The sequence below is a fragment of the Agelaius phoeniceus genome, chromosome 37, assembly GCF_051311805.1.
Source record: "Agelaius phoeniceus isolate bAgePho1 chromosome 37, bAgePho1.hap1, whole genome shotgun sequence".
NCBI classification, from domain to species: domain Eukaryota; kingdom Metazoa; phylum Chordata; class Aves; order Passeriformes; family Icteridae; genus Agelaius; species Agelaius phoeniceus.
In genome coordinates, this window is record NC_135302.1 from 2065449 (window position 1) to 2089041 (window position 23593).

The window sequence follows — 23593 nt, forward strand, 5'->3', positions numbered from 1 at the left end:
TGGGACCAGTAAGGGCCTCATACTGGGGCTTGTAAGGGTCCTAAACTGGGGCCAGTAAAGGCCTCAAACTGGGGCCAGTAAAGGCCTCAAACTGGGGCCAGTAAAGGCCTCAAACTGGGCCCATTAAGGGCAGCACACTGGGGCCAGTAAAGGCCTCAAAGTGGGGCCAGTAAGGGCCTCGTACTGGGGCCAGTAAAGGCCTCAAACTGGGGCCAGTAATGGTCTCAAACTGGGGCCAGTAAAGGTCCCAAACTGGGGCCAGTAAGGGCAGCACACTGGGGCCAGTAAGGCCAGTAAAGGCCTCAAACTGGGGCCAGTAAAGGCCTCGAACTGGGGCCAGTAAGGGCCTCAAACTGGGCCCAGTAATGGCTTTAAACTGGGGCCAGTAGGGGTTCCAAACTGGGGCCAGTAAAAGCTGGAAACTGGGGCCAGTAAGGGCCTCGAGCTGGGGCCAGTAAGGGCCACAAATTTGGGCCAGTCAGGGCCTCAAACTGGGCACAGTAAAGGCCTCAAACTGGGCCCAGTAAGGGCCTCAAACTGGGCCTGGTACTGGCCTTGAACTGGGCCCAGTAACGGTTGCAGGGCCTCAGACTGGGGTCATTAAGGGCAGCACACTGGGACCAGTAAAGGCCTCAAACTGGGGCCAGTAAGGGCCATAAACTGGGGCCAGTAAGGGCAGCACACTGGGACCAGTAAAGGCCTCAAACTGGGGCCAGTAAGGGCCATAAACTGGGGCCAGTAATGGTCGCAGGCTGGGCCCAGTAAAGGCCTCAAACTGGGGCCAGTAAAGGCCTCAAACTGGGGCCAGTAAGGGCAGCACACTGGGGCCAGTAATGGCTTCATACTGGGCCCAGTAAAGGCCTCATACTGGGGCCAATAATGGCCTCATACTGGGCCCAGTAAAAGCCTCAAACTGGGGCCAATAATGGCCTCATACTGGGCCCAGTAAAGGCCTCAAACTGGGACCAGTAAGGGTCTCAAACTGGGGCCAGTAACGGTCTCAAACTGGGGCCAGTAAGGGCCTCATACTGGGGCCAGTAAAGGCCTCAAACTGGGGCCTGTAAAGGTCTGAAACTGGGCCCAGTAAGGGCCTCGTACTGGGGCCAGTAAAGGCCTCAAACTGGGGCCAGTAAAGGTCTCAAACTGGGGCCAGTCAGGGCCTCATACTGGGGCCAGTAAAGGCCTCATACTGGGGCCAGTAGGGTCACAGGCTGGGGCTAGCAGGGCCTCAAACTGGGCCTAGTAATGGTCCCAAACTGGGCCCAGTAAAGGCCTCAAACTGGGGCCAGTAAAGGCCTCATACTGGTCCCAGTAAAAGGCACATACTGGAACCAGTGAGTGGCACATATTGGGACCAGTAAAGGACTCATACTGGTCCCAGTAAGGGTCACATACTGGTCCCAGTAAGGGGCAGGTACTGGTGCCAGTTGAGGTCACATACTGGTCCCAGTAGAGCCTCAGTAGGGGTCACATACTGGTCCCAGTCCCATACTGGTCACATACTGGTCCCAGTAAGGGGCAGGTACTGGTCCCAGTAAAGGGCAGGTACTGGTCCCAGTAAGGGGCAGGTACTGGTTCCAGCAGGGCCTCCATGGGGGCCGGTACTGGGACCAATAGGGGCACATACTGGGACCAGTAAAGGTCACATACTGGTCCCAGTTAGGCCTTGGTGAGGGGCAGGTACTGCTCCCAGTAAGGGTCACATACTGGTCCCAGTAAGGGTCACATACTGGTCCCAGTAGGGGTCAGGTACTGGTCCCAGTAAGGGTCACATACTGGTCCCAGTAAGGGGCAGGTACTGCTCCCAGTAAGGATCACATACTGGTCCCAGTAAGGGGCAGGTACTGGTTCCAGCAGGGCCTCCATGGGAGCCGGTACTGGGGCTGATAGGGGGCACATACTGGGACCAGTAAAGGGCACATACTGGAACCAGTAAAGGGCACATACTGGAACCAGTGAGGGGCACATACTGGTCCCAGTAAGGGACAGGTACTGGTCCCAGTAAAGGGCAGGTACTGGTCCCAGTAAGGGGCAGGTACTGGTCCCAGCACGGCCTCCATGGGGGCCGGTACTGGCACTGATAGGGGGCACATACTGGGACCAGTAAAGGTCACATACTGGTCCCAGTAAGGCCCCAGTGGGTCCCAGTAAGGGTCACATACTGGTCCCAGTTAGGCCTTGGTGAGGGGCAGGTACTGGTCCCAGTAAGGGTCACATACTGGTCCCAGTAAGGGTCACATGCTGGTCCCAGTCAGGCCCCAGTGGGTCCCAGTAAGGGTCACATACTGGTCCCAGTAAGGGGCAGGTACTGGTCCCAGTAAGGGTCACATACTGGTCCCAGTAAGGAGCAGGTACTGGTCCCAGTCAGGGTCACATACTGGTCCCAGTAAGGGTCATATACTGGTCCCAGTAAGGGGCAGGTGCTGGTCCCAGTAAGGGTCACATACTGGTCCCAGTAAGGGGCAGGTGCTGGTCCCAGTAAGGCCCCAGTGGGTCCCAGTAAGGGTCACATACTGGTCCCAGTAAGGGTCACATACTGGTCCCAGTAAGGCCCCAGTGGGTCCCAGTAAGGGTCACATACTGGTCCCAGTAAGGGGCAGGTACTGCTCCCAGTAAGGGTCACATACTGGTCCCAGTAAGGGGCAGGTACTGCTCCCAGTAAGGGTCACATACTGGTCCCAGTAAGGGTCAGGTACTGGTCCCAGTAAGGGGCAGGTACTGGTCCCAGTAAGGGTCACATACTGGTCCCAGTAGGGGTCAGGTACTGGTCCCAGTAAGGCTTTGGTGAACGTCCCAGTATGGTCCCAGTATGGCCCAGTATAGTCCCAGGTTGGTCCCGGTTTGGTCCCAGTATGGCCCCAGTATGGCCCAGTTTGGTCCCAGTATGGCCCCAGTATAGTCCTAGGTTGGTCCCAGTATGGCCCCAGTATAATCCCAGGTTGTCCCAGTTTGGTCCCAGTATGGTCCCAGTATGGTCCCAGTATGGCCCAGTATGGTCCCAGTTTGCTCCCAGAATGACCAGTATGACCAGTATGGTCCCAGTATGGCCCAGTATAGCCCAGTTTGGTCCCAGTATGGACCAGTATGGTCCCAGTTTGGTCCCAGTGATTCCCAGTATAACCCAGTATGACCCAGTTTGCTCCCAGTATGGTCCCAGTATTTTCCAATATGTCCCAGTATGGCCCCAGTATGGCCCCAGTTTGCTCCCAGTATGGCCCAGTATAGCCCAGTTTGGTCCCAGTGATTCCCAGTATAGCCCAGTATGACCCCAGTATGACCCAGTTTGCTCCCAGTATGGCCCAGTTTGCTCCCAGTATGGCCCCAGTTTGGTCCCAGTGATTCCCAATATGGCCCAGTATGGCCCAGTTTGGTCCCAGTGATTCCCAGTATAGCCCAGTATGACCCCAGTATGGCCCAGTTTGCTCCCAGTATAGCCCAGTTTGCTCCCAGTATGGCCCAGTTTGCTCCCAGTATGACCCAGTTTGCTCCCAGTATGGCCTAGGTTGGTCCCAGTATGGCCCAGTTTGCTCCCAGTTTGCTCTCAGTATGGCCCAGTTTGCTCCCAGTATGGCCCCAGTTTGGTCCCAGTGATTCCCAATATGGCCCAGTATGGCCCAGTATGGCCCAGTTTGGTCCCAGTGATTCCCAGTATGGCCCAGTTTGCTCCCAGTATGGCCCAGTTTGCTCCCAGTTTGGTCCCAGTTGTGCTGGGGATGGGCCAGGCAGGGGTTGGGCTCATGGGGCGTCATGGCTGTGTCACCTGTGTCACCTGAGTGTCACCTGTGTGTCACCTGTGTCACCTGTGTGTCACCTGTGTCACCTGAGTGTCACCTGTGTGTCACCTGTGTCACCTGTGTGTCACCTGTGTGTCACCTGTGTGTCACCTGTGTGTCACCTGTGTGTGTGTCACCTGTGTCACCTGTGTCACCTGTGTCACCTGTGTGTGTCACCTGTGTGTCACCTGTGTGTCACCTGTGTGTCACCTGTGTGTGTGTCACCTGTGTCACCTGTGTGACCTGTGTCACCTGTGTGTGTCACTGTGTGTGTCACCTGTGTCACCTGTGTCACCTGTGTGTCACCTGTGTGTCACCTGTGTGACCTGTGTCACCTGTGTGTGTCACTGTGTGTGTCACTGTGTGTCACCTGTGTCACCTGTGTGTCACCTGTGTGTGTCACCTGTGTCACCTGTGTGTGTCACTGTGTCACCTGTGTGTGTCACCTGTGTGTCACCTGTGTCACCTGTGTGTCACCTGTGTCACCTGTGTGTCCCCACCTGCATCCATGTTTGTCACCTTTGTGTCACCTGTGTCTCCATGTCCCCGTGTGTCCCTGCGTGTCTGTGCCACCTGTCACCCGTGTCACCACTGTCCTGCCTCTGTCCCTGTGTGTGTCACCTGTGTCGCTCTGTCACCTGTGTCCCTGTGTGTCCCCAATGTCCCCGCAGTGTCCCCAGTGTCCCCAATGTCCCCAATATCCCCAATGTCCCCTCAGTGTCCCCTCAATGTCCCCAATATCCCCTCAGTGTCCCCGTTGTCCCCTCAGTGTCCCCAGTGTCCCCGATGTCCCCAGTGTCCCCTGAGTGTCCCCAGTGTCCCATCAATGTCCCCAATATCCCGAGTGTCCCCTCAATGTCCCCAATGTCCCCTCAATGTCCCCAATGTCCCCAATGTCCCCAATGTCCCCTCAATGTCCCCAATGTCCCCAATATCCTCAGTGTCCCCACTGTCCCCTCACTGTCCCGATTGTCCCCAATGTCCCCTGAGTGTCCCCAATATCCCCTCAGTGTCCCCAGTGTCCCCAATGTCCCCTCAGTGTCCCCTCAATATCCCCAATATCCCCTCAGTGTCCCCATTGTCCCCAATGTCCCCTGAGTGTCCCCAGTGTCCCCTCAGTGTCCCCAATGTCCCCAATGTCCCCAATGTCCCCAATGTCCCCAGTGTCCCCTCACTGTCCCCTCAGTGTCCCCACTGTCCCCAATGTCCCCTCAATGTCCCCAGTGTCCCCAATATCCCCAATATCCCCTCAGTGTCCCCTCAGTGTCCCCAATGTCCCCAATGTCCCCAGTGTCCTCAGTGTCCCCTCAGTGTCCCCAGTGTCCCCTCAGTGTCCCCAGTGTCCCCAATGTCCCCAATGTCCCCAGTGTCCCCTCAGTGTCCCCTCAGTGTCCCCAGTGTCCCCTCACTGTCCCCGTTGTCCCCTCAGTGTCCCCACTGTCCCCTCACTGTCCCCTCTCTGTCCCCAATATCCCCTCAGTGTCCCCTCAATGTCCCCAATGTCCCCTCAGTGTCCCCATTGTCCCCAATGTCCCCTCAGTGTCCCCAGTGTCCCCCCACTGTCCCCAGTGTCCCCTCAGTGTCCCCATTGTCCCCGTTGTCCCCTCAATGTCCCCATTGTCTCCAATGTCCCCAATGTCCCCTCAGTGTCCCATCAATGTCCCCTCAATGTCCCCAGTGTCCCCAGTGTCCCAATGTCCCCATTGTCCCCAGTGTCCCCAATGTCTCCACTCTCCCCTGAGTGTCCCCAATATCCCCTCAGTGTTCCTAATGTCCCCTCAGTGTCCCCAGTGTCCCCTCAATGTCCCCAATGTCCCCAATATCCCCTCAGTGTCCCCACTGTCCCCTCACTGTCCCCTCACTGTCCCCACTGTCCCCAATATCCCCTCAGTGTCCCCATTGTCCCCAATGTCCCCTCAGTGTCCCCACTGTCCCCAATGTCCCCATTGTCCCCACTGTCCCCTCAGTGTCCCCAATGTCCCCCCACTGTCCCCGTTGTCCCCTCAGTTTCCCCAATATCCCCTCACTGTCCCCAGTGTCCCCAATGTCCCCTGAATGTCCCCATTGTCCCCTCACTGTCCCCACTGTCCCCAATATCCCCTCAGTGTCCCCAGTGTCCCCAATATCCCCACTGTCCCCTCAGTGTCCCCTCACTGTCCACGTTGTTCCCTCTCTGTCCCCAATATCCTCACTGTCCCCAATGTCCCCTCAGTGTCCCCGCTGTCCCCACTGTCCCCAGTATCCCCTCACTGTCCCCATTGTCCCCACTGTCCCCTCACTGTCCCCGCTGTCCCCGCTGTCCCCGTTGTCCCCAGTATCCCCTCATTGTCCCCACTGTCCCCTGACTGTCCCCTCGCTGTCCCCAGACATCAACGAGCTGAACCTGCCCAAGACGTGTGAGATCGATTTCTCAGACCAGGACGATCTCCTGCACTTCCGCCTGCTCATCTGCCCCGACGAGGTGGGCACGGCACCGGGGGGGCACCTGGGGGGCACCTGGGGGACCTTCCTGTGTCACCTGGGGGGCACCTGGGGGTACTTGGGGGGCACCTGGGGCACCTTGGGGGCACTTGGGGGCATCTCTGTCACCTATGTGTCACCTGTGTCACCTGCATGGCACCTGGGGGGCACCTGGGGCACCTGGGGAACCTGGGGCACCTTCCTCTATCACCTGGGTGCACGTGGGGAACCTGGGGGGCACCTGGGGGCACCTGTGTCACCTCTGTGTCACCTCTGTGTCACCTGTGTGTCACCTGGGGAACCTTCCTGTGTCACCTGGGGCAGCTGGGGGGCACCTGGGGAACATGGGGGCACCTGGGGACACCTGGGTCACTTGGGGCACATGGGGGTACCTGGGGCACATGGGGGTACCTGGGGGGCACCTGGGTCACCTGGGGCACATGGGGGCACCTGGGTGACACTTGGGGGACACCTGGGGGGCACCTGGGGCACCTGGGGGACACCTGGGGAACCTGGGGGGCACCTGGGGGCATCTGGGGCACCTTCCTGTGTCACGTGGGGGGCACCTGGGGGGCACCTGGGACACCTGTGTGGCACCTGGGGCACATGGGGGGAACCTGGGGGGCACTTGGGGGGCACCTGGGGGGCACCTGTGTGGCACCTGGGGGGCACCTGGGACACCTGGGGGCACCTGGGGACACCTGGGGCACATGGGGGTACCTGGGGGGCACCTGGGGCACCTGGGGGCATCTGGGGAACCTCCCTGGGGCACCTGGGGCACCTTCCTGTGGCACCTGGGGAAGCTGGGGGCACCTGGGACACCTGGGGGGCACCTGGGGGGAACCTGTGTGTGGCACCTGGGGAACCCCGGGGGGCACCTGGGGAACCTCCCTGGGGCACCTGGGGCACATGGGGGCACCTGTGGCACCTGGGGAACACCTGGGGGGAACCTGGGGGGCACCTGGGGGGCACCTGGGGGGCACCTGGGGGGCACCTGGGGCACCTTCCTGTGTCACCTGGGGCACCGGGGGCACCTGGGGGGAACCTGGGGGGCACCTGGGGAACCTCCCTGGGGCACCTGGGGAACCTCCCTGGGGCACCTGGGGAATGTGGGGGCCACCTTCCTGGGGCATCTGGGGGCACCTCCCTAGGGGGCACCTGGGGGCATCTGTCACCTGTGTGTCACCTGTGTGGCACCTGTGGCACCGGGGGCACCTGGGGGGAACCTGGGGGGCACCTGGGGAACCTCCCTGGGGCACCTGGGGGTCTTGGGGGAACCTTGGGGGCACCTTCCTCTATCACCTGGGTGCACGTGGGGAACCTGGGGGGCATCTGGGGGCACCTGGGTCATCTGTGTGTCACCTGTGTGTCACCTGGGGAACCTTCCTGTGTCACCTGGGGCAGCTGGGGGGCACCTGGGGAACATGGGGGCACCTGGGGACACCTGGGTCACTTGGGGCACATGGGGGTACCTGGGCAGCACTTGGGGGGCACCTGGGGAACCTGGGCACCTCCCTGGGTCATCTGTGTCACCTGTGTGTCACTTGGAGCACCTGGGAAACCTGGGGGGGCACCTGGGAGCATCTGTGTCACCTCTGTGTCACCTGGGGCACCTGGGGAACCTTCCTGGGGCACCTGGGGGCACCTCCCTGGGGAACCTGGGGACATGTGGGGGACCTGGGGGGTACCTGTGTCACCTGGGGAACCTCCCTATGTCACCTGGGGGGCACCTGGGGAATCTGGGGGGCATCTGGAGCATCTGGGGGGGCACCTGTGTCACCTGGGGGGACACCTGGGGAACCTGGAGAACCTGGGGGGCACCTGGGGGTACCTGGGGGGCATCTGGGGAACCTGGGGGGCACCTGGGTGGGACCTGTGTCACCTGTGTGTCACCTGTGTCACCTGTGGGGCACCTGGGGAACCTCCCTGGGGCCACCTGGGGGGCTTGGGGGAACCTTGGGCACCTTCCTGGGGCACCTGGGGGGACACCTGGGGAACCTTGGGGACATCTGTGTCACCTCTGTGTCCCCTCTGTGTCACCTGGGGGGCATCTGGGGAACCTTCCTGTGTCACCTGTGTGTCACCTGAGGAACCTTCCTGTGTCACCTGGGGCACCTGGGGCATCTGGGGAACCTTGGGGACATCTGTGTCACCTCTGTGTCACCTCTGTGTCACCTGGGGGGCACCTGGGGCACCTCCCTGGGGAACCTTCTTGGGGAACCATGGGGGCATCTGTGTCACCTGTGTGTCACCTCTGTGTCACCTGGGGACATCTGGGGGGCATCTGGGGGACCTGGGGGGCACCTGGGGGACACCTGGGGACATCTGGGGGGCACCTGGAGCACCTGGGGGGCACCTGGGGAAGCTGGGGGGCACCTGGGGGCCACCTCCCTGTGTCCCCTCCCTGTGTCACCTGTGTCCCCTCCCTGTCCCTGTCCCCCTGTCCCCCTGTCCCCTCCCTGTCCCCCCAGTGACGTTTCTCTGTCCCCAGGGTTTCTACAAGGGCGGCAAATTCGTCTTCAGCTTCAAGGTCAGTGCTGGGCCACCAAACCCTCCCTGGTGGCCACCAAACCCCTCCTGTGGCCACCAAACCCCTCCTGTGGCCACCAAACCCTCCCTTGTGGCCACCAAACCCCTCCTGTGGCCACCAAACCCCCCCTGTGGCCACCAAACCCCCCCTGTGGCCACCAAACCCTCCCTGTGGCCACCAAACCCCTGCCATGGCCACCAAACCCCCCCTGTGGCCACCAAACCCTCCCTGTGGCCACCAAACCCCTGCCATGGCCACCAAACCCCTGCCATGGCCACCAAACCCCCCCTGTGGCCACCAAACCCCTGCCATGGCCACCAAACCCTCCCTGTGGCCACCAAACCCCTGCCATGGCCACCAAACCCTCCCTGTGGCCACCAAACCCCCCCTGTGGCCACCAAACCCTCCCTGTGGCCACCAAACCCCTGCCATGGCCACCAAACCCTCCCTGGTGGCCACCAAACCCCTCCTGTGGCCACCAAACCCCTGCCATGGCCACCAAACCCCCCCTGTGGCCACCAAACCCTCCCTGTGGCCACCAAACCCCTGCCATGGCCACCAAACCCCTGCCATGGCCACCAAACCCCTCCTGTGGCCACCAAACCCCTCCTGTGGCCACCAAACCCTCCCTGTGGCCACCAAACCCTCCCTGTGGCCACCAAACCCCTGCCATGGCCACCAAACCCTCCCTGTGGCCACCAAACCCCTGCCATGGCCACCAAACCCTCCCTTGTGGCCACCAAACCCCTGCCATGGCCACCAAACCCCCCCCTGTGGCCACCAAACCCTCCCTGTGGCCACCAAACCCCTGCCATGGCCACCAAACCCCTCCTGTGGCCACCAAACCCCCCCTGGGGCCACCAAACCCTCCCTGTGGCCACCAAACCCTTCCTGTGGCCACCAAACCCCACCTGTGGCCACCAAACCCCTGCCATGGCCACCAAACCCCTCCTGTGGCCACCAAACCCCTGCCATGGCCACCAAACCCCTGCCATGGCCACCAAACCCTCCCTGTGGCCACCAAACCCTCCCTGTGGCCACCAAACCCCCCCTTGTGGCCACCAAACCCCTGCCATGGCCACCAAACCCCCCCTGTGGCCATTGGTGGTCACTCAGTGGTCACTTGGTGGCCAGTGGGGGCGTTGGGGGTCACTTGGTGGTCACTCGGTGGCCATTGGGGGGTTGGTGGCCATTTGGGGTCGCAGTGGCCATTGAGGGTCACTTGGTGGCCATTGGGGGGTTGGTGGCCATGGGAGGTCACTCAGTGGTCACTCGGTGGCATTGGGGGTCACAGTGGCCATTGAGGGTCACTTGGTGGCCATTGAGGGTCACTCAGTGGCCATTTTTGAGGTTGGTGGCCAGTGGGGGTCACTCAGTGGCCATTAGGGGGGTTGGTGGCCATTGGGGGTTGGTGGCCATTGGAGGTCACTCAGTGGTCACTCAGTGGCCATTGGAGGTCACAGTGGCCACTGGGGGTCACAGTGGCTATTGGGGGTCACTCAGTGGTCACTCAGTGGTCACTCAGTGGCCATTGGGGGCTTGGTGGCCATTTGGGGTCACAGTGGCCATTGGGGGTCACAGTGGCCATTGGGGGTCACTCGGTGGCCATTGAGGGCTTGGTGGCCATTGGGGGTCACTCATTGGTCACTCAGTGGCCATTGGGGGTCACAGTGGCCATTGAGGGTCACTTGGTGGCCATTGGGGGCTTGGTGGCCATTGCTGGTCACTTGGTGGCCATTGGGGGTCACTTGGTGGCCAATGGGGGCGTTGGTGGCCATTGGGGGGGTTGGTGGCCACTGCTGGACACTCAGTGGCCATTGAGGGTCACTCAGTGGTCACTCAGTGGCCAATGGGGTTCACTTGGTGGCCATTGCGGGTCACTCAGTGGCCATTGGGGGTCACTCAGTGGCCATTGGGGGTCACTCAGTGGTCACTCGGTGGCTATTGGAGGTCACTTGGTGGCCATTGGGGGTCACTCAGTGCTCACTCAGTGTCACTCAGTGGCCATTGGTGGTCACTCAGTGGTCACTCAGTGGTCACTCAGTGGTCACTCAGTGTCACTCAGTGGTCACTCAGTGGCCATTGGGGGTCACTCAGTGGTCACTCAGTGGTCACTCAGTGGTCACTCAGTGGTCACTCAGTGGTCACTCTGGTCACTCAGTGGTCACTCAGTGTCACTCAGTGGTCACTCAGTGGTCACTCAGTGGTCACTCAGTGGTCACTCAGTGTCACTCAGTGGTCACTCTGGTCACTCAGTGGTCACTCAGTGGTCACTCATGGTCACTCAGTGGTCACTCAGTGGTCACTCAGTGGTCACTCTGGTCACTCTGTGCTGTCCCCAGGTGGGGCAGGGCTGGTGGTCACTCAGTGGTCACTCAGTGGTCACTCAGTGGTCACTCAGTGGTCACTCAGTGGTCGCTCAGTGGTCACTCAGTGGTCACTCAGTGGTCACTCTGGTCACTCAGTGGTCACTCAGTGGTCACTCAGTGTCACTCAGTGGTCACTCAGTGGTCACTCAGTGGTCACTCTGTGCTGTCCCCAGGTGGGGCAGGGCTGGTGGTCACTCAGTGTCACTCAGTGGTCACTCAGTGGTCACTCAGTGGTCACTCAGTGTCACTCTGTGGTCACTCAGTGGTCACTCAGTGGTCACTCAGTGGTCACTCAGTGTCAGTGGTCACTCAGTGGTCACTCTGGTCACTCAGTGGTCACTCAGTGGTCACTCAGTGTCACTCAGTGGTCACTCGGTGGTCACTCAGTGGTCACTCAGTGGTCACTCAGTGGTCACTCTGGTCACTCAGTGGTCACTCTGTGGTCACTCAGTGTCACTCAGTGGTCACTCAGTGGTCACTCTGGTCACTCAGTGGTCACTCAGTGTCACTCAGTGGTCACCCTGTGGTCACTCAGTGGTCACTCGGTGGTCACTCAGTGGTCACTCAGTGGTCACTCAGTGTCACTCAGTGGTCACCCTGTGGTCACTCAGTGGTCACTCAGTGGTCACTCAGTGGTCACTCAATGGTCACTCAGTGGTCACTCTGGTCACTCAATGGTCACTCAGTGGTCACTCAGTGTCACTCAGTGGTCACTCAGTGGTCACTCAGTGGTCACTCAGTGGTCACTCAGTGTCACTCAGTGGTCACCCTGTGGTCACTCAGTGGTCACTCAGTGGTCACTCAGTGGTCACTCAATGGTCACTCAGTGGTCACTCTGGTCACTCAATGGTCACTCAGTGGTCACTCAGTGGTCACTCAGTGGTCACTCAGTGGTCACTCAGTGGTCACTCTGGTCACTCTGTGCTGTCCCCAGGTGGGGCAGGGCTGGTGGTCACTCAGTGTCACTCAGTGTCACTCAGTGGTCACTCAGTGGTCACTCAGTGGTCACTCAGTGGTCACTCATGGTCACTCTGCTGTCCCCAGGTGGGGCAGGGCTGGTGGTCACTCAGTGGTCACTCAGTGGTCACTCAGTGGTCACTCAGTGGTCACTCAGTGTCACTCAGTGGTCACTCAGTGGCCATTGGAGGTCACTCAGTGGTCCCTCAGTGGTCACTCATTGGTCACTCAGTGGTCACTCAGTGGTCACTCAGTGTCAGTGGTCACTCGGTGGTCACTCAGTGGTCACTCTGGTCACTCTGTGCTGTCCCCAGGTGGGGCAGGGTTACCCTCACGACCCGCCCAAGGTGAAGTGTGAGACCATGGTGTACCACCCCAACATCGACCTGGAGGGCAACGTCTGCCTCAACATCCTCAGGTGAGGCCAAAAACACACCTGGGGACACACCTGGGGGGTACAAACACACCTGGGGACACCTGGGGACACCTGGGGACACCTGGGGACACCTGGGGGGGTACAAACACACCTGGGGACATACAAACACACCTGGAGGGCAACGTCTGCCTCAACATCCTCAGGTGAGGCCAAAAACACACCTGGGGACACCTGGGGGGCATGGGGACACACCTGGGGACATGGGGACACACCTGGGGGGTACAAACACACCTGGAGGGCAACGTCTGCCTCAACATCCTCAGGTGAGGGCAAAAACACACCTGGGACACCTGGGGGGTACAAACACACCTGGGGACACACCTGGGACACCTGGGGACACCTGGGGACACACCTGGGGGGGTACAAACACACCTGGGGACACACCTGGGGACACCTGGGGACACCTGGGGACACACCTGGGGGACACCTGGGGGGCTGTGACACACCCGGGGACACCTGGGGGGGACAGGGACACACCTGGGCACACACCTGGGGGGCAACGTCTGCCTCAACATCCTCAGGTGAGACACAAACACACCTGGGGACACACCTGGGGACACCTGGGGACACACCTGGGGACATGGGGACACACCTGGGGGGGACAGGGACACACCTGGGGACACACCTGGGGGGCAACGTCTGCCTCAACATCCTCAGGTGAGGCACAAACACACCTGGGGACATGGGGACACACCTGGGGACACACCTGGGGACACCTGGGGACATGGGGACACACCTGGGGGACATGGGGACACACCTGGGGACACACCTGGGGACACCTGGAGGGCAACGTCTGCCTCAACATCCTCAGGTGAGGCAAAAACACACCTGGGGACACACCTGGGGGACATAGGGACACACCTGGGGGGGACAGTTACACACCTGGAGGGCAACGTCTGCCTCAACATCCTCAGGTGAGGGGAAACACACCTGGGGACACCTGGGACACCTGGGGGACATAGGGACACACCTGGGGGGTACAAACACACCTGGCACACCTGGGGACACACCTGGGACACCTGGCACACCTGGGGACACACCTGGGGGGGACAGTGACACACCTGGGGGGTACAAACACACCTGGAGGGCAACGTCTGCCTCAACATCCTCAGGTGAGGCACAAACACACCTGAGGGACACCTGGGGACACCTGGGGACACCTGGGGGACACCTGGAGGACATGGGGACACCTGGGACACACCTGGGGGGGACAGTGACACACCTGGGGGGTACAAACACACCTGGAGGGCAACGTCTGCCTCAACATCCTCAGGTGAGACAAAAACACACCTGGGGACACACCTGGGGGGGACAAACACACCTGGGGACACACCTGGGGGACAGTGACACACCTGGGGGGCAACATCTGCCTCAACATCCTCAGGTGAGGGGAAACACACCTGGGGACACACCTGGGACACCTGGGGACACCTGGGGGGGGGGGTACAAACACACCTGGGGACACCTGGGGACACACCTGGGGACACACCTGGGGACACACCTGGACACACCTGGGGGGTACAAACACACCTGGAGGGCAACATCTGCCTCAACATCCTCAGGTGAGGGCAAAAACACACCTGGGGACACCTGGGGACACCTGGGGGGGTACAAACACACCTGGGGACACACCTGGGGACACACCTGGGGACACCTGGGGACACACCTGGGACACCTGGGGACACCTGGGGGACAGTGACACACCTGGGGACACACAAACACACCTGGAGGGCAACGTCTGCCTCAACATCCTCAGGTGAGGCACAAACACACCTGAGGGACACCTGGGGACACCTGGGGACACCTGGGGGACACCTGGAGGACATGGGGACACCTGGGACACACCTGGGGACACACCTGGGACACACCTGGGGACACCTGGGGACACCTGGGGGACAGTGACACACCTGGGGGGCAACGTCTGCCTCAACATCCTCAGGTGAGGGAAAACACACCTGGGACACCTGGGGACACACCTGGGGACACCTGGGGGGGTTAGTGACACACCTGGGGGTGTGACACACCTGGGGACACACCTGGGGGCTGTGACACACCTGGGGGACATGGGGACACACTTGGGGGCTGTGACACACCTGGGGGGGCTTAGTGACACACCTGGGGGCTGTGACACACCTGGGGACATGGGGACACACCTGGGGGTGTGACACACCTGGGGGCTGTGGTCACCTGCTGGTGGCCATGGTGGCCCCACTGACCACGGCTGTGGCTGCAGTGGCCGTGTCCGCTGACCACAGTGGCCGCAGTGGCCGTGGCAGTGCCCGCAGTGCCCGCGGTGGCCTCAGTGACCGCAGTGGCCACGGTGGCCGTGGCTGTGCCCGCTGACCGCAGTGGCTGCGGTGGCCGTGCCCACTGACCATAGTGGCCATGGCCGTGGCCGCAGTGGCCGTGGCGGCCGTAGTGGCCATGGCCATGACTGCAGTGGCCACAGTGGCCGCAGTGACTGCAGTGGCCATGGCAGCCGTAGTGGCCGCAGTGACCGCGGTGGCCGTAGTGGCCTTGAAGTGCCGCAGTGGCCATGGCTGTGCCCGCTGACCACAGTGGCCGTGCCCACTGACCATAGTGGCCATGGCAGTGACCATGGTGGCTGCGGTGGCCATGGCAGTGACCGCAGTGGCCGTGGTGGCCGTAGTGGCCGCAGTGGCCGCAGTGACTGCAGTGGCCGTGGCGGCCGCAGTGGCCATGGCAGTGACCGCAGTGGCCGCAGTGACTGTGGTGGCCACAGTGGCCACAGTGGCCATGGCTGTGGCTGCAGTGGCTGCAGTGACCGCGGTGGCCGTGCCCACTGACCATAGTGGCCATGGCAGTGACCGTGGTGGCCGCAGTGGCCATGGTGACCATAGTGACCATGGCAGTGGCCGCAGTGGCCGTGGTGACCAAGGCAGTGACTGCAGTGACTGCAGTGACCGCAGTGGCCACAGTGACCGCGGTGGCTGCAGTGACCGCGGTGACCGCGGTGGCCGTGCCCACTGACCATAGTGGCCATGGCAGTGACCGTGGTGGCCGCGGTGGCCGTAGTGGCCTTGAAGTGACCATGGCAGTGACCGCAGTGGCCATGGCCGTGCCCGCTGACCGCAGTGGCCGCAATGACCGCAGAGACTGTGGTGGCCGCAGTGGCCGTGGTGGCCGTGCCCACTGACCATAGTGGCCATGGCCGTGACCACAGTGACCGCGGTGACCGCGGTGGCTGCAGTGACTGTGGTGGCCACAGTAGCCACAGTGACCGCAGTGACCATGGCAGTGACCGTGGTGGCCGTGGTGGCCGTGGTGGCCATGGTGGCCATGGCAGTGACCGCAGTGACCATGGCAGTGGCCGTGGTGGTGGCCATGGTGACCATGGCAGTGACCATGGCAGTGACCGTGTCTGTCCCCGCAGGGAGGACTGGAAGCCGGTGCTGACCATCAACTCCATCATCTACGGCCTGCAGTACCTGTTCCTGGTGAGGGACACCTGGGGACACCTGGGGACACCTGGGGACACCTGGGGGGGCTTGGGGACACACCTGGGGGAACACCTGGGGACACCTGGGGGAACGTGGGGACACCTGGGAGGGGCTTGGGGACACACCTGGGGGGAGATGGGGACACCTGGGGACACCTGGGGGAGATGGGGACACACCTGGGGACATGGGGACACCTGGGGGGAGACCTGGGGACACCTGGGGGGGCTTGGGGACACCTGGGGGGACACGTGGGAGGAGATGGGGACACACCTGGGGACATGGGGACACCTGGGGGGACATCTGGGGATACCTGGAGGGACACTTGGGGGGACACCTGGGGGAACGTGAGGACACACCTGGGGACACCTGGAGGGGCATGGAGGCACCTGGGGGGGCTTGGGGACACCTGGGGGGACAAGGACACACCTGGGGACATGGGGGTGGCACCTGGGGACATGGGGACATTCCTAGGGACACTCCTGGGGACACTCATGGGGACATGGGGACACACCTGGGGGGATGTGGGGACACCTGAGGGGACAAGGACACACCTGGGGACATGGAAGTGGCACCTGGGGACACACCTGGGGACATGGGGGTGGCACCTGGGGACACACCTGGGGACATGGGGGTGGCACCTGGGGACAGGGGGATGCACCTGGGGACACACCTGGGGATCTGAGGACACAGCTGGGGACACCTGGAGGGACACTTGGGACACCTGTGGGAGATGGGGACACCTGGGGGGACACCTGGGGACACACTTGGGGACATGGGGACACAGATGGGGGGACACCTGGGGGAGATGGGGACACCTGGGGGGACATCAGGGGATACCTGGAGGGACACTTGGGGGGACATGGGGGTGGCACCTGGGGGGTGTTTGGGGACACCTGAGGGGACAAGGACACACCTGGGGACATGGAAGTGGCACCTGGGGACACACCTGGGGACATGGGGACACACTTGGGGACAAGGACACATCTGGGGACATGGAGGTGGCACCTGGGGACATGGGGACACACCCGGGGACACACCTGGGGACACTCCTGGGGACATGGGGGTGGCACCTGGGGGGTGTTTGGGGACACCTGGGGAGGGTTTTGGGGTCCTGGGGGATTTTGAGGGGAATTTTTGGGGGATTTTAAGGGGAATTTTGGGGAATTTGGGGGGAATTTTGGGATTTTTAGGGGAATTTTGGGATTTTTAGGGGAATTTTGGGGTTTTGGAGGGAATTTTGGGGGAATTTTGAGGGGAATTTTGTGGATTTTTAGGGAAATTTTGGGGTTTTGGGGGATTTTGAGGGGAATTTTGGGGATTTTGAGAGGAATTTTGGGATTTTGAGGGGAATTTGGGGGGATTTTGAGGGGAATTTGGGGGGAATTTTGGGGATTTTTAGGGGAATTTTGAGGGGAATTTTGGGATTTTGAGGGGAATTTTGGGGGATTTTGAGGGGAATTTTGGGGGATTTTGAGGGGAATTTTGGGGGATTTTGAGGGGAATTTTTGGGGAATTTTGAGGGGAATTTTGGGGAATTTTGAGAGGAATTTTGGGATTTTGAGGGGAATTTTTGGGGGATTTTGAGGGAAATTTTGGGATTTTGAGGGGAATTTTTGGGGGATTTTGAGGGGAATTTTGAGAGGATTTTGAGGGGAACTTTGGGGATTTGAGGGGAATTTTTGGGAATTTTTAGGGGATTTTGAGGGGAATTTTGGGATTTTGAGGGGAATTTTTGGGGGATTTTGAGAGGAATTTTTGGGATTTTTAGGGGAATTTTTGGGGGATTTTGAGGGGAATTTTGGGATTTTTAGGGGAATTTTTGGGATTTTTAGGGGAATTTTTGGGGGATTTTGAGGGGAATTTGGGGATTTTTAGGGGAATTTTGGGGATTTTGAGGGGAATTTTGGGGGAATTTTGAGGGGAATTTTGGGGGGATTTTGAGGGGAATTTTGAGAGGGTTTTGAGGGGAATTTTGGGGATTTGAGGGGAATTTTGGGGATTTTGAGGGGAATTTTTGGGGGATTTTGAGGGGAATTTTGGGGGATTTTGAGGGGAATTTTGGGGGGATTTTGAGGGGAATTTTGGGATTTTGAGGGGAATTTTGGGATTTTGAGGGGATTTTGGGATTTGGGGGATTTTGTGGGAATTTTAGGGGAATTTTGGGATTTTGGGGGATTTAAATTGGATTTTAGGGGCTTTTAATGGGATTTTAGGAAATTGTGGGAGATTTTAGGGGAAATTTTGGGATTTGCGGGTGTTGAAAGGGATTTTGGGGGATTTTAATGGGATTTTAGGAAATTGTGGGGGATTTGAGGGGAATTTTGGGATTTGGGGGATTTTGTGGGAATTGTAGGGGAACTTTTGGGATTTTGGGGGGATTTTCATGGGATTTTATGGGATTTTAATGGGATTTTGCCAAATTCTGGGAGGTTTTAGGGGAATTTTGTGATTTGGGGTTGTTGAATGGGATTTTAGGGGGATTTTAATGGGATTTTAGGAAATTCTGTGCAGTTTTAGGAGAATTTTGGGATTTGGAGGATTTTGTGGGAATTTTAGGGGAATTTTGGGATTTTATGGGATTTTCATGGGATTTTACCATATTCTGGGGGATTTTCGGGGAATTTCAGGATCCACCTGCTTTAAGGCATTTTGGTGGAAATTTATGGGAATTTTGTGGGAATTTTGGGATCCCCTTGACCCCAAATGTTTCCCCTAAAAGGAGCCAAACCCCAACCAATGGCTCGTGGGATTTGGGGTTTTTTGGGGATTTTTTGGGGTTTTTTTGGGGGTTTTTAGTGGCGTTTTAGGGAATTTGGGATTTTGGGGGTGTTGAAAGGGATTTTGGGGGATTTTCATGGGATTTTAGGAAATTCTGGGAGGTTTTAGGGGAAATTTTGGGATTTGGGGGATTTTGTGGGAATTTTGTGGGAATTTTGGGATTTTGGGGGATTTTCATGGGATTTTAGGAAATTCTGGGAGGTTTTAGGGGAAATTTTGGATTTGGGGGATTTTGGGGGAATTTTAGGGGAAATTTTGGGATTTTGGGGGATTTTAATGGGATTTTATGGGATTTTAATGGGATTTTACCAAATTCTGGGGGATTTTCGGGCAATTTTGGGATCCGGCCGCTTTAAGGCATTTTGGTGGAATTTTATGGGAATTTTGTGGGAATTTTGTGGGAATTTTGTGGGAATTTTGGGATCCCCTGACCCCAAATTTTCCCCCAAAAGGAGCCAAACCCCAACCAATGGCTCGTGGGATTTGGGATTTTTTTGGGGATTTTTTGGGGTTTTTAGTGGGGTTTTAATGGGGTTTTAGGGGATTTTGGGATTTGGGGGGATTTTAATGGGATTTTAGGAAATTTTGGGGGATTTGAGGGGAATTTTGGGATTTGGGGGATTTTAATGGGATTTTAGGGGATTTTCATGGGATTTTAGGAAATTCTGGGCGGTTTTAGGAGAATTTTGGGATTTGGGGGATTTTGTGGGAGTTTTAGGGGAATTTTGGGTTTTTGCGGGATTTTAATGGGATTTTAATGAATTGTGGAGGTTTTAGGGGAATTTTGGGATTTGGGGTTGTTGAAAGGGATTTTGGGGGATTTTAATGGGATTTTAACAAATTGTGCGAGGTTTTAGGGGACTTTTGGGATTTTGGGGGTGTTGAAAGGGATTTTGGGGGATTTTCATGGGATTTTAGGAAATTCTGGGAGGTTTTAGGGGAAATTTTGGGATTTTGGGGGATTTTAATGGGATTTTAGGGGCTTTTAATGGGATTTTAGGAAATTGTGGGGGATTTGAGGGGAATTTTGGGATTTTGGGGGATTTTAATGGGATTTTATGGGATTTTAATGGGATTTTAAGAAATTCTGGGGGATTTGAGGGGAATTTTGGGATTTGGGGGCGTTGAAAGGGATTTTGGGGGATTTTCATGGGATTTTAGGAAATTCTGGGATTTTTGGAGGAGTTCTGAGGGGATTTAGGAACTTTTAGGGGCAATTTTGGGATCCGGCCGCTTTAAGGCATTTTGGGGGAATTTTATGGGATTTTTGTGGGAATTTTGGGATCCCCCTGAGCCCAAAAGTTTCCCCCAAAAGGAGCCAAACCCCAACCAATGGCTCGTGGGATTTGGGGTTTTTTTGGGGATTTTTTGGGGTTTTTTTGTGGGGTTTTAATGGGATTTTAGGGAAATTTTGGGATTTGGGGGGATTTTAATGGGATTTTAGGAAATTTTGGGGGATTTGAGGGGAATTTTGGGGTTTGGGGGATTTTGTAGGAATTTTAGGGGAACTTTTGGGATTTTAATGGGATTTTATGGGATTTTAATGGGATTTTAGGAAATTGTGGGGGATTTTAGGAGAATTTTGGGATTTGAGGGATTTTGTGGGAATTTTGTGGGAATTTTGGGATTTTGGGGGGATTTTAATGGGATTTTAGGAAATTGTGGGGGATTTGAGGGGAATTTTGGGGGAATTTTATGGGATTTTTGTGGGAATTTTGGGATCCCCTTGACCCCAAAAGTTTCCCCCAAAAGGAGCCAAACCCCAACCAATGGCTCGTGGGGTTTGGGGTTTTTTGGGGATTTTTTGGGGGATTTTTAGTGGGGTTTTAATGGGGTTTTATTGGGGTTTTAAGGAATTTTGGGATTTGGAGGCATTGAAAGGGATTTTGGGGGATTTTCATGGGATTTTAGGAAATTCTGGGAGGTTTGAGGGGAAATTTTGGGATTTGGGGGATTTTGTGGGAATTTTAGGGGAATTTTAGGGGAAATTTGGGATTTTGGGGTATTTTAATGGGATTTTAACAAATTGTGGGGGATTTGAGGGGAATTTTGGGATCCGGCCGCTTTAAGGGATTTTGGGGGAATTTTGTGGGAATTTTAGGGGAAATTTTGGGATTTTGGGGGATTTTAATAGGATTTTAGAAAATTCTGGGAGGTTTTAGGGGACTTTTGGGATTTTGGGGGGGTTTTAAGGGATTTTGGGGGGGTTTTAGGGGAAATTTTGGGATTTTGGGGGGATTTAAGGGATTTTATGGGAATTTTGTGGGAATTTTGGGATCCCCCTGCCCCCAAATTTTCCCCCAAAAGGAGCCAAACCCCAAACAATGATTTATGGGATTTGGGGCGGTTTTAGGGGAATTCTGAGGGGTTTTGATGGAATTTTGGGATTTTTGGGGGATTTTGTGGGAATTTTAGGGGAATTTTGGACTTTGGGGGATTTTAATGGGATTTTAGGGGATTTTAATGGGATTTTGGGGGATTTTAATGGGATTTTACCAAATTCTGGGGGATTTTCGGGGAATTTCAGGATCCACCCGCTTTAAGGCATTTTGGTGGAAATTTATGGGAATTTTGTGGGAATTTTGGGATCCCCTTGACCCCAAATGTTTCCCCCAAAAGGAGCCAAACCCCAACCAATGGCTCGTGGGATTTGGGGTTTTTTGGGGGATTTTTTTGGGTTTTTTTGGGGATTTTTAGAGGGGTTTTAATGGGGTTTTAGGGAATTTTGGGATTTGGGGGCGTTGAAAGGGATTTTGGGGGATTTTCATGGGATTTTAGGAAATTCTGGGAGGTTTTAGGGGAAATTTTGGGATTTGGGGGATTTTGTGGGAATTTTAGGGGAAATTTTGGGATTTGGGGGATTTTAATGGGATTTTAGGGGCTTTTAATGGGATTTTAGGAAATTGTGGGGGATTTGAGGGGAAATTTGGGATTTGGGGGATTTTGGGGGAATTTTAGGATTTGGGGGGATTTTAATGGGGTTTTATGGGATTTTAATGGGATTTTAGGAAATTCTGGGAGGTTTTAGGGGAATTTTGGGATCCGGCTGCTTTAAGGCATTTTGGGGCCATTTTATGGGATTTTTGTGGGAATTTTGGGATCCTCCTGACCCCAAAAGTTTCCCCTAAAAGGAGCCAAACCCCAACCAATGGCTCGTGGGATTTGGGGATTTTTGGGGTTTTTTTGGGGGTTTTTAGTGGGGTTTTAATGGGGTTTTAATGGGGTTTTAGGGGATTTTGGGATTTGGGGGGATTTTGTGGGAATTTTAGGGGAATTTTGGGATTTTGAGGGGAATTTTGGGATTTTGGGGGTGTTTAAAGGGATTTTGGGGGATTTTCATGGGATTTTAACAAATTGTGGGGTTTTAGGGGAGAATTTTGGGATTTTGGGGGGATTTAAGGGATTTTTGTGGGAATTTTAGGGGAATTTTGGGATTTTGGGGGATTTTATTGGGATTTTAGGGGCTTTTAATGGGATTTTAGGAAATTGTGGGGGATTTGAGGGGAATTTGGGGATTTGAGGGATTTTGTGGGAATTTTAGGGGAATTTTAGGGGAATTTTGGGATTTTATGGGATTTTAATGGGATTTTAGAAAATTCTGGGAGGTTTTAGGGGAATTTTGGGATCTGGCCGCTTTAAGGGATTTTGGGGCCATTTTGTGGGAATTTTAGGGGAAATTTTGGGATTTGGGGGATTTTAATGGGATTTTAGGAAATTCTGGGCGGTTTTAGGGGAATTTTGGGATTTGGGGGATTTTGTGGGAATTTTGTGGGAATTTTGGGATTTGGGGGATTTTAATGGGATTTTAGGAAATTTTGGGGGATTTGAGGGGAATTTTGGGATTTGGGGTGTTGAAAGGGATTTTGGGGATTTTCATGGGATTTTAGGAAATTCTGGGAGATTTGAGGGAAATTTTGGGATTTGGGGGATTTTGTGGGAATTTTAGGGGAATTTTGGTATTCTGGGGGATTTTAATGGGATTTTAGGGAGTTTTAATGGGATTTTAGGAAATTGTGGGGGATTTGAGGGGAATTTTGGGATTCGGGGGCATTGAAAGGGATTTTGGGGGATTTTCATGGCATTTTAGGAAATTGTGGGGGATTTGAGGGGAATTTTGGGATTTGGGGGATTTTGTGGGAATTTTAGGGGAATTTTGGGATTTTGGGGGATTTTAATGGGATTTTAGGGGATTTTCATGGGATTTTAGGAAATTGTGGCGGATTTGAGGGGAATTTTGGGATTTGGGGGATTTTGGGGGAATTTTAGGGGAATTCTGGGATTTGGGGGCATTGAAAGGGATTTTGGGGGATTTTAATGGGATTTTAACAAATTGTGGGGGATTTGAGGGGAATTTTGGGATCCGGCCGCTTTAAGGGATTTTGGGGAATTTTGTGGGAATTTTGGGGGAATTTTATGGGAATTTTGGGGGAATTTTGGGATCCCCCTGACCCCAAATGTTTCCCCTAAAAGGAGCCAAACCCCAACCAATGGCTCGTGGGATTTGGGGTTTTTTTGGGGATTTTTGGGGGTTTTTAGTGGGGTTTTAATGGGGTTTTAGGGAATTTTGGGATTTGGGGGGATTTTGTGGGAATTTTAGGGGAATTTTGGGATTTTGAGGGGAATTTTGGGATTTTGGGGGTGTTGAAAGGGATTTTGGGGGATTTTCATGGGATTTTAGGAAATTGTGGGAGGTTTTAGGGGAAATTTTGGGATTTTGGGGGATTTTAATTGGATTTTAGGGGCTTTTAATGGGATTTTAGGAAATTGTGGGGGATTTGAGGGGAATTTTGGGATTTGGGGATTTTGTGGGAATTTTGTGGGAATTTTAG

General features: G+C 56.1%; 1 protein-coding gene across 1 annotated transcript in view; it reads left to right on the forward strand.

Annotated features, from left to right (window-relative positions):
• Positions 1–23593, forward strand: part of UBE2M (ubiquitin conjugating enzyme E2 M) — a 30798-nt gene that overhangs the window by 1448 nt on the left and 5757 nt on the right. The window contains exons 2-5 of the mRNA XM_077193277.1: positions 6140–6234; positions 8725–8763; positions 12404–12507; positions 15920–15983. Of these exons, the coding sequence (XP_077049392.1) occupies positions 6140–6234; positions 8725–8763; positions 12404–12507; positions 15920–15983 (302 nt within the window). The remainder of the gene's footprint in view (positions 1–6139; positions 6235–8724; positions 8764–12403; positions 12508–15919; positions 15984–23593) is intronic.